The 11,856-nt window shown below is 20.6% G+C and overlaps 3 protein-coding genes across 5 annotated transcripts in view; 2 read left to right on the top strand and 1 right to left on the bottom strand.

The window, feature by feature from the left end:
- Window positions 1-1,004, top strand: part of LOC102680658 (cyclin-dependent kinase 20-like) — a 2,455-nt gene extending 1,451 nt beyond the window's left edge. Inside the window, exons 4-6 of one of the 2 annotated variants that reach the window (XM_006616808.2) lie at window positions 158-394; window positions 487-714; window positions 790-1,004. In XM_006616808.2, coding sequence (XP_006616871.1) covers window positions 158-394; window positions 487-714; window positions 790-954 — 630 coding nt within the window. In that variant the 3' untranslated portion in view covers window positions 955-1,004. The remainder of the gene's footprint in view (window positions 1-157; window positions 395-486; window positions 715-789) is intronic. The other variant, XM_006616809.2, reaches the window with a different exon arrangement.
- Window positions 1,005-1,191: 187 nt separating this feature from the next.
- Window positions 1,192-4,001, bottom strand: LOC102680258 (39S ribosomal protein L37, mitochondrial). Its single transcript, XM_006616805.2, has 7 exons — window positions 3,803-4,001; window positions 3,360-3,551; window positions 2,951-3,157; window positions 2,702-2,821; window positions 2,193-2,299; window positions 1,714-1,896; window positions 1,192-1,639 (listed from the first exon to the last, which is right to left on the bottom strand). Exons 2-7 carry the CDS (start codon window positions 3,539-3,541, stop codon window positions 1,218-1,220), a joined length of 1,221 nt encoding a protein of 406 aa, XP_006616868.1. The 5' UTR covers window positions 3,542-3,551; window positions 3,803-4,001; the 3' UTR covers window positions 1,192-1,217.
- A 636-nt stretch (window positions 4,002-4,637) lies between these two features.
- On the top strand, window positions 4,638-9,996 carry LOC102680390 (E3 ubiquitin-protein ligase Su(dx)). 2 transcript variants are annotated; one of them, XM_031510978.1, is made up of 12 exons: window positions 4,638-4,933; window positions 5,275-5,408; window positions 5,791-6,234; window positions 6,339-7,374; window positions 7,480-7,711; window positions 7,822-8,135; window positions 8,218-8,460; window positions 8,535-8,694; window positions 8,770-9,044; window positions 9,115-9,340; window positions 9,445-9,541; window positions 9,634-9,996. In XM_031510978.1, exons 2-12 carry the CDS (start codon window positions 5,351-5,353, stop codon window positions 9,804-9,806), a joined length of 3,258 nt encoding a protein of 1,085 aa, XP_031366838.1. In that variant the 5' UTR covers window positions 4,638-4,933; window positions 5,275-5,350; the 3' UTR covers window positions 9,807-9,996. The 2 variants fall into 2 exon arrangements, with proteins under 2 accessions (XP_031366838.1, XP_006616869.1); XM_006616806.2 differs by having other exon boundaries at window positions 4,639-4,802.
- Window positions 9,997-11,856: the final 1,860 nt, after the last annotated feature.

The following is an 11,856-nucleotide window of genomic DNA, read 5'->3' as shown; positions in this document are numbered from 1 at the left end:
ATTATAATTATATAATTATATTATAATATTTATATAATATAATATTATATAATTAATATTATATAATGTAATATTATATAAATTAAAATAATTAGAATTTTCTTTTTTATATTTAAAATCCTATTAAATTATAATAAAAATATTAAAATATTTTTAGGATCTAAAACCTGCTAATTTATTAATAAATGAAAAAGGTATTCTAAAAATTGCTGATTTTGGTTTAGGAAGATTGTTGTGGAAAAATGTAACAAAGCCATATTCACATCAAATTGCCACTAGATGGTACAGAGCACCTGAATTATTATATGGTGCACGATATTATACGTCAGCTATTGATATGTGGTCTATTGGTTGCATTTTTGGTGAATTACTTAATAAATCTCCATTATTTCCTGTAAGATGTAAAATATTTCTATATTCTATTTTTCTATTATATTTTAACATTTTTAAGATTAAATTAATTAATAATTAATGTTAAACTCATAGGGTGAAACAGATATTGAGCAGTTAGCAATTGTTTTAAAATATTTAGGTTCACCTACATCAGAAACCTGGCCAGATTTAAGTATATTACCTGATTATAATAAAATTACATTTCCATATCATAAAGGAATAACTTGGGAAAAAATTATTGAAGATTCTGAACCAGAAGCTATTGATTTAATTAGTAAAATACTTATTTATAATTCCTCAAAACGCTTATCAGCTAGTGAAGTATGTTACATTAAAATAATTAAAATAACTAGCAATTAAAATATATAATAATAAATAAAAATTTTTTTATTTCAGGCACTACGTCATATATACTTTCATGTTAAACCTTATACTTCTTCAAAATATTTGATAAAACCACAAACTAATCATCGTTATCAAATAAGACAAAAAGAAATTAATACAAATATTCAACCTACTATACTATTTAAAAATCTATTAAATATCACAATAAATATTTAATTTAATAAAAAATGTATAGAAATACATATTATATATAAATAAAAATCTAAAAGAAAAGCTAAGTTTGACTATATTTTATATATGCAAAACAATGATGTATTTACAAATAAATTTACAAGTTTTTATAACTTTTAAATTAATATATAACAATAATATTTTTAACTAATAATAATAAATATTTTTAACTACAAATTACTAACAAATTAATATAAAAATATAAATATAAACAAAAAAATGTTTATTATGAATAATTGTTTCTTATTTTATTTATTTTTATAAAATGCAAGAAATCTTTTAAAAACATCACTATTATAATCTTTAAGACAAGGCTGTCCTTTTTCATATTGAGCTTCTTCATATAATTTTATTGATGGTTCTGACCACCAAAAATTTTTTATTCCTTCTTTACCATCAATATCTAAGGTATTAAGTTGATATACAGAGAAATGAAAGTTTTGTCCATCTGATTGAACACATTGCACAACAATGGGTTCAGGTAATTTTTTCACATTTAATCCAAATCTTTGTTGCGCACAAGTTGCTGCTACAGTAAATGATTTTATCATAGAACGTGCATGAATTTGATCTTCCGTGACTGGCATTTCAGTTAAATTTCTAACTTCCTCTGGATTATTATTTATAAAAATAGTATGAACATTCATAAATGGTGATTCCATAATAATTGCTATAATATTAATATATATTTTTTAAGTATTTTTTAAGTATAATGTAGAAATATTATATCAAATTTCTACTTACGATATAGATTTTCATTATCAAAAATATCTAATTTAGATAAACCAATGGTATAATGTAATGGATAAATATCAGGTAAATCAAATTCATTATTCATATTTACATCTTCTATCGGTGTCAAAGGTATTAAAGATGTCATCATTATATCCATTTTTAAAGAAAATTTTATGAAATAATTTTCTTTCTCTAAAAGATAAGTTATCAATAAACGATTATTATATTACTAGAGTATTTTATTAAAAATAATAAATATATTAGAAATATATTAAAATAATTAGAAATAAAATATATAAATATATTAGAAATACTAATATATATATACTAAAATATGCAAAATTTTCCTAAATTTTTATTAAAGTTTTAAATACTAAAATTGAAAATTATATAACAATATATAAATATGAATGTTTCAATATACAAAAATATAATATTTCTTAATCTTAACAAATTAATGTTATTTATTTCTTTAATAATTCACATACCTAAACACATAGATAAAAGTCCATCATGCACTATTGATTTGTTTTGTGCATCATTTAATCCACATAATGATTCACAAAGTTGTAAAAACTTTTTTGATAAATTATGCCTACAATACATACATCACTTTAAAATTAAAATTAGAAAAATATAAGGTCAATATAATTATATAAAAATTTATTATTTTATATTATTATTATTATTATTATTGATTTTATATTATTAATCTATATTATTAATATAATATATATATTATGGTTATTAATATAATATTACAAAGATTTGGATTAAATGTGAAAAAATTACCTGAACCTATTGTTGTGCAATGTGTTCAGTCAGATAGACAAAATTTTCATCTCTTTGTATATCAACTCAACCTTAGATATTTATATTATATATTATATTAATTATATTATAATATATATATTATATATATTATATATATCATTATATATTATATATTATATTATATTAACAACCATAATTATATATAATAAAAATTGATATTTACATTTTTCTTGTTGTAGTTATACCATATACTCTTGGAAATACCCAAGCAGGTCGATCAGGATCCTTTAATCGTGGTAATTTTATTTGCTGTGCATCATATATTACAGATGTATAAACAAATCTGAATAAAATGATTTTTAAAATGAATTAGCATTTATACACATCAATTATATTAATTTTAATAAAATTATAAAGCAATGTTATATGTTTAATATAATCTTTATATTACTTTATAATCTTTATATAATACCTTTTTAATAAATTATTTATATTATCTGGAATTTCAGTAATCAAATTTTGTATTTTTTTTGGCAATTCATCATCAATTTTTAATGTTTTTGTTAATAAACATGCTTGTGACACTCCTTCTTGTAAAACATTATAATCTTCAAATATCAAATAATTTGTATCTTTCAATTCAAGATTTATATTATTCAATTTAATTGAATTTTCAATTCTAATATAAAAAAAATAAATAACATTATTTATAATTAATTATTTATAAAGTTTCATTAATTTCATTATTAAAAATTAAAAAAGCATTTATAAACTTCAAATAAGGTTATTAAATTTATTTGTTTTTTATTATAAGAATTAATAAATAAATATTAAAACTATTAATATTAAAGCTATAATATAAAATAAGAAAAGAATATTACATTTTGTGTTTATATTGATTTTGTTTTAATATAAATTTTGTAGCATCTTCAATTGGAAAATTCATAGATCTTAAAATATTTTCTGTTTTAGTCATTAATATAGATCTCTCTCGTTGATGCTGCCATAAATATCTTATTGCTTTACCTATATGATGTTTATATAAAAATTGTGTGAATTTCATTATAATTTACCTAAAAAAAGAATTTAATTAAATAATTAAAATTTTATTCTTTAAAAATATTTTACATTACTTTTTTATATCATTTATCTTACTAATATTGTTATTAGGTTAAGTAACATTATTATTTTTTTAAGATAAAAAATATGTAGTATTATATTATAACTATTCAGTATTACTTTCAAAATCTCTTCAATTAAAAAATATTAATTTTAAATTTATATTAATTATATTTTAATTATTTTTATATATGATAATATTTACTTCAATAAATCTTGATTACAGTTAATATGACATTATACAATATTCTACAAAAATTATATATTCTAATTCTAATTCTAATAAGAATTAATATTAATAATATATATATATATTATAAATATCAGATTATCAAATAAATAATTTTAGAAAGATCAATTTTTTAAAAAAAAGTAAAATATATATTACTGCAATACTATAAGACTCTCAATACTAGCAAAAGCGATGTTGCCAAGTTAATTATCATGGCTTATATTTAAATAAATCATGATAAAAAAAAATTAATATTTTAATATTGAAGAATATAAAATACAAACAGATATCTTAATATCTTAATTCTTTTTGTATATATTATGTATTTTTTTTTTCAGTTTTCAATAATTTAATAATAAATATTATTATAAAATTAATATTATTAAAATCTGTTATTAAATATTAATTAACTTAAATAATTTAATATTACAAACAATTTTGTTATATTAATACAAATATCCATTTTATTTTTATTTCAATAAAAATTTTAATGACATAACAAAATTAATATATTACATAGTAATAATAAGTTTTTAGTTATATAGTAATAATAAGTTATAATATATATAAGAATGCATAATTTTAATTATATTATATTTTATTTGTATATTATTAAATATTTTAATTTAATAGTAAATAAATATTTTAATTTTATGAAAAATCATATTAATAAATTTATATTTTATATTTATATCTAGGGAAATAAAAATAGAGTCTTAATATAGTTAGCATTTTCTGTGAGATAAATACATAACATATGCGCGCGCATACATCCTATGCTTTTATAGTGATTTGCATATTATAAAAGGTTCCTACCTTTGATGTGTGAAAAGATGGTGACCTACTGATAACGAAGTTCTGTGATAAAAATTGTGAATGTGAAGACGTTTTATCGTATAAACATTAATAGCCTTAAAAATAGGCAATGTATTGGAATTGGATACATTTTCAAGAATTCATAATAAATACATCTGTATGTATTATGTAATTATTTGAATATTTTAATTCCATCATTTAGAAAGAGAATATCAATAGCAATAGTGTTTTTAGTACATGAAAGCCATCAACTTTTTTAAACCGTATTGCTTTATACAGTATTGTAATGTATGTATTTATCATTAATTGATTACATTAAATATTAAATATAAGTTTACTCTTTTATGCAATTTTGCTTTATTATTATACAAAATATTATAATGTCTGAAATAATTTTTTATTTCGTTTATTTATACAATGATGTAATATAGTTTAATTACTAATCTAGCTTAAATACTTCTTTTGTTTTACCATAGTGATAATTGTTTTTCAGAATATTTTTTAATTATTTTATATAATTTTATAATTTTTATTAATAGATGTATGTATACAATACAATAAAAATATTTTTGTTTAACTCAATTCATTAAAACTTTACTTTTAAAACGTTATTTAAAACTTCATTTCAGATGAAATTTATATATAAATAGTAAAAAAAATTATGAATTTTCAAAAAATATATTAAATTTTACTAAATTGTATACAATGTCTCATTGTGACGAAGAAGTGGCATCATCTGGTTTTCACCAATTGAGTATTACAAGTAAGTTTTAATTTATTTTTAAAATATATATAAATTTCATGTCATTATTATTATTATATATTATATATTTATTTTATTTTATACATTATATATATATATATTATGTATGTATATACACATATGATATACATATGATATACATATGATATATGAATCAATATTTAAATTTATAACTATTATTTTATTTATTTTGACAAACATAACATATTATTTAATAAGTAAATATTAAATATAATAACTATTAGAAAAATAAATTAGAAAAATAATAATTTATTAGAAAAATAAATTAGAAAAATAATAATTTATTAGAAAAATAAATTAGGTAATATTATTATTATATGCAAATAATATATAATATTAAGATAACAATTTATTATTTTAGTTGAAGGTGCTATATTAAGAAGTTCTACATTTTTAAAGCCTAATCCTTACATAGAATTTTCTGTTGATGATAAAAGTCCTCGAAAAACAGAAGTTTCGAAATCTACATATCAACCAAAATGGAACGAAGAATTTACAATACTTGTAACTCCACATTCTCAATTACATTTTCGATTATTAGATCATAGTACTTTCCGAAAAGATACTTTAATAGGAGAAAAAAAAATAAGTCTCTCTCAAGTATTATCTCATTATAATGGAAAATTAGAAAATATGGAAGTAACATTTGACTTAATGAGTGAAAATAAACATGATTCTCAATTATGTAAAGTTGGAGAATTAATAACAGTATTTGATGGATTAAGAATCAATATGCCAAATACATCATCAAGCATTAATGAATCACCATCATGTCAAACACAATCTGCCTGCATAGCTTTTGATGGTAAGAAATTAAGATTAGATATTTAATTTTTTATAATTTTGATATATTTTATATATAAATAATATAAAACTGTTTTCAATTTAAAATTACAAACAATATTTTAGGTGTTTCAAATAATGATGCTATTAGTAATAGTAGCATTCTTAATGGAGGGATTCGAGCACGTATGAGATTACATGAAGCTAAACATGTTGCATCATCTAATTTTCATGGAACATTGTCAAATATTTATCAAAACTCTACTTATAATAGTGGAAGTGAGCAAACTAATACTAATAAAAATAATGAACAAATTGAACCTGTTGCATCGAATTCTTTATCAAATGGACATGTAATATCGCCTGCAGATAAATCTATTGTATCTTTATCAGGACGTTTTGCCGCATCTTTGCCAGATCGTCAAACGTCTCGAATAGAGCATGTATCAACATCTGGTATAGATGGTATAAGAGTTGGTTCATGTACAGAACAATTTCCAAAAGTTTCTGCCTCAGAAAGTCGTAATATTTCCCAAATTGAACAATCAACAATATTGTCTGGAACAGTTGGAATATCTAGATCAGATCAATTAACTACTAATACAGACATATGTTCACATAATAGAACAGAACAATCTCTTTCTAATGAACGTAACATTCGAACAGAACAATCAGTAACTAGTTCTCTTTCAGATAGTTATGGAAATATGAGAACAGATCAAGATACTCCTTTAATGGATGGATTTATAGTTTCTAGAGTAGATCAATTTAGAAATCCTGTTTTAACTGATAATCAAGGACATTCTCAGACAGAGCAATCTGTAGTATTTACTTTACCAGATGGTTCTCATTTAGAACAACCTACAGTGTTTCTTATGACAGATAATCGTGGAATAACACGTTCAGATCAATCTTCAATATTATCCACGGGTGAAGCACGTAGAACTACTCATAATGAACAATATACAAATCCTACAACTATACGCTCAAATCCTCGAGTAGTACAACGGGTAGCTTCATTGTCAGGATCAACTAATATGTTGCCTGGACAATCAACTCAATCTGGATCTTCAATTGTACTTGCTGAAATTGATCCTACAAATCATTCTGAAGAGCCATTACCTCCTGGTTGGGAAATGAGATATGATATTTATGGAAGAAGGTTATTTATTTTAAAAAAATAATTTAATTTTTACATTTTTCTTAAGAAATGTATAAAATATATATATATTTTTAATACTTTATTTTTATTATTATTTTTAATTAGGTATTATGTTGATCATAAGACACGAAGTACTTCTTGGGAAAGACCACAACCTTTACCACCAGGTTGGGAAGTTCGAAGAGATCCCAGAGGCAGAATTTATTATGTAGATCATAATACAAGAACCACAACATGGCAAAGACCAAATACAGAAAGATTACAACATTTTCAGCATTGGCAAGGTGAAAGACAGCATGTGGTACAACAAGGAAACCAACGATTTCTCTATCCTCAAGTAATAAATAATTATAATATAATAATTTTATTTATATTTATATTTCATTTCTAGTTTTTAAAATATAAATATTTAACATCTTAGTTTAGAAATTTAATATATATTTACAGGCACATGGAAATCAAACTGTTATAGCAGGACCCTCAACATCATCTATGGTTGATGATGATGATACTCTAGGACCATTACCTGCTGGATGGGAAAGACGTAAACAGCCAGAAGGAAGAGTTTATTATGTAAATCATAAAAATCGTACAACACAATGGGAAGATCCAAGAACACAAGGACAAGAAACTGGAATTGATGAACCACCATTACCAGATGGCTGGGAAATACGATTAACTGAAGATGGAGTTCGATATTTTGTAGATCATAATACGAGGACAACTACATTTCAAGATCCAAGACCTGGTGCACCTAAAGGGTTTGTATATTTTCTTTTAAATCATTCTTAAATATATATATATATATTTTTTTATGCTACTTATTATTATCTCGTTATTTAGTCCAAAAGGTGTTTATCGTGTACCAAGAGCATATGAAAGATCATTTCGATGGAAATTATCACAATTTCGCTTTTTATGTCAGACCAATGCATTACCGAATCATATAAAAATTAGTGTTAATCGACAAACATTGTTTGAAGATTCCTATCATCAGATAATGAATGCTGAAGCTTTTGCACTAAGACGCAGATTATATATAATATTTAAAGGAGAAGAAGGTTTAGATTATGGAGGTGTATCAAGGTAAGAATTAATTATTCTAATTAAAAATTATTTTAAAAAAATAAAAATGAATTAAATATTAATTTTGATTTTAGAGAATGGTTTTTCTTATTAAGTCATGAAGTGTTAAATCCAATGTATTGTTTATTTGAATATGCCAATAAGAGTAATTATAGTTTACAAATTAATCCAGCATCTTATGTTAATCCTGATCATTTACAATATTTCAAATTTATTGGAAGATTTATAGCAATGGTATGATAATTTTTATTTTCTTCATAATATATTTTTAATAAAATCAATAAAATTAATATATATTTTTATATAAAGGCTCTTTATCATGGACGTTTTATCTATAGTGGATTCACTATGCCATTTTATAAACGTATGTTAAATAAAAAATTAATTATGAAAGATATAGAATCTATTGATCCAGAATTCTATAAATCTCTTGTATGGATAAAAGAAAATAATATTGATGAATGTGGCCTCGAATTATATTATAGTGTAGATTTTGAAATTCTTGGCCAAGTAATACATCATGAATTAAAAGAAGGTGGTGACAAAATTAGAGTTATTGAAGAAAATAAAGAAGAATATATTAGGTATAACAAACATTAAATTAATATTTTGTATGTTAAAGAATAATTTATTTATTAATTTTTATTATATAAGGTTAATGACAGAATGGAGAATGACAAGAGGTATAGAGGACCAAACTAAAGCATTTTTAGAAGGTTTTAATTCTGTTGTACCATTAGAATGGTTAAAATATTTTGATGAACGTGAATTAGAACTTATGCTTTGTGGTATGCAAGAAATAGATGTAGAAGATTGGCAACGCAATACAATTTATAGACATTATACACGAAATAGCAAACAAATTTTATGGTTCTGGCAGGTTTGTTATTATATATGTAATACATAATAATAATTATATATGTAAAAAATTATTCTATATATTCTATATGTCAGATTTATTATATTTATATATTTTATATTCAGTTCGTGAATAGAACAGATAGCGAAAAACGAGCTCGACTTTTACAATTTGTAACGGGTACTTGTCGAGTACCTGTTGGAGGATTTGCAGAATTAATGGGTAAATAATAAATACTAATAATTAAATGAATTTTAAATAATTTAAATGAAATTAAATTCAAATTATTTAAATTTAAAATTACATTTTTTTAGGAAGCAATGGTCCTCAAAGATTTTGTATAGAGAAAGTAGGAAAAGATACATGGTTACCTAGATCACATACATGCTTCAATAGATTGGATTTACCACCATATAAAAGTTATGATCAACTAGTAGAAAAATTAAATTATGCAATTGAAGAAACAGAAGGTTTTGGCCAAGAATAATTAAATACTTAAATATAATATACCACTATGTATGAGAAGTGATGAAAACAAGTTTAGTGTAGTACAAGATTTTATGATTTGATTTATCTTGTTTACAATAACAAGATAAAATTGTTAAGTAAGAATTTTTTTTAAATTAATGAATTAAAAATGTTTTGTATTAAACTTTTATAAGAAATTCTGATATTAATTTTAATTGAAAATTTATTTCAAAGCATACTTCTTTATTTTATATATATATATAATATATATATATATATTACAATTATATCTAAATATGTAAAATTCGTAGAAAATATCAATGAAGTGCACAGAAAATATTTAAAAAATTGTATATATTTACAAAGTAAAACTTATACAATTAATAAATCATAGAAATAATAAAATAAAAGCAAAGATGCCAAAATAATTATCTTATAATTGATTTTTTTTAAGATTAATCTTATCTAATTTTACTTCATTATGTTTCATTAATAATTATAATGAAATAAATCATGTTTTAATTGCTGTTTATTATTGATGCTTTCTACGATACTTAATATTCCCTAATAAAGGGCTTGAAAATTATAATAAGTGCTGTACATATTAAGCTATAAATATATTGTATTTTATGTGACAAATCAATAATAACGATTTCATGTTTTGTCCTAAGAAGATATAAAAAATTACATTAAAAACTTTGTAGATAGATTGAAAAATGAAAAATGGAAAATAGATTTAAAAATGGTTTTTTGTATGAAACTAAATAATTTATACAATTTTTATCATATAAATTTATAAAAATATAACATAATATATGATTTTTATATTATATTTTTAGTTGATTTTTTTATTATTTGAAATATTATAAACAAAATTTTTTTATTATTTGAAATATTATAAACAAAAAAAAATAGTAGCTTTTGTTATAAAAATCATGTTGCAAAATATTTGTAAATTATTAGCATTTATTATTTAATATTCGTGATAAATGAAATTCATTTGATAATAAATATCAGCATTTCTTTTTTTATTATTTCTATAACTATTTCTATTATCATATTGTGAATTATATGATTAAAATTTTAAAAATTTTCATTATTTATAGCTATTATATAAAATTTCATATTATTTGTTCTCATTTTTAAATATTTTATCTCTTTCAATTTAAATTTTGCTCCTTTACTTTTTTTTTGCGTAAATAAATAAATACCTATCTTGATTTTTTTGTAATTTTATAGCATTAACTTCTAAATAAAAAGTGTTATATTATCAGATTTAATTAAATTTTATATAATATTTTAAATACATTATATATTTGATATAGCAATGTCATTTTTCCGAGAATCTATTATTCATTTCAAATCAATTGGAAATTTTTAATATTATAAATACTATTATTATTGAATCATCATTAAAGTATTTGATATTTTTTTCATAAAATTTAAAATAAATTTAAATTAATTTTTTTAAATTTGAGTTTTTATATTGTTTGAAATAATGACTTAGGATTATAAACATGAAATTTATTAATATTTTTAATAATAATTTGTGTGTGCATATATATGCTCATATATGTATAAATAAATTGTAATTAATGTAAGAAATAATTAATACATTTAATAAAATGCATGCAAAAATATAAAATATATACATGTGTACACACAAATTATATTCATGAAATGTATATTTTGACAGTAATATAATAAAATATATATATATATATATATGTGAAAAAATTTATAATATAAAAATCAATTTGCTTATGTATTGGTTAATTAGTTAAAAATGAATATAAATATTTGTAAAATAACTTCTGTATAATGCATATTCTAAGTTTTGTAATTCAGTATATACAAAGTATACTATAGTATAACTATATATATAACTATATATATGAAAGTATTTACTATTTTTTTCTTAAGAATATTCATATGTAAATTTTTGAATGAATATGTATTTTATTTTCTATTATTTTTATTATTTCAATATAATAATAAATATCTATTATTTATTATGTATAATTTGATAGGTTGTTTTTTTATTATAGTAATTTTTATATTATTATAAT

Source organism: Apis dorsata, unplaced genomic scaffold, assembly GCF_000469605.1.
Source record: "Apis dorsata unplaced genomic scaffold, Apis dorsata 1.3 scaffold_270, whole genome shotgun sequence".
NCBI lineage: Eukaryota > Metazoa > Arthropoda > Insecta > Hymenoptera > Apidae > Apis > Apis dorsata.
Note: the sequence above shows the minus strand (reverse complement) of the source record. Positions and strands in the feature narration are given on the sequence as shown.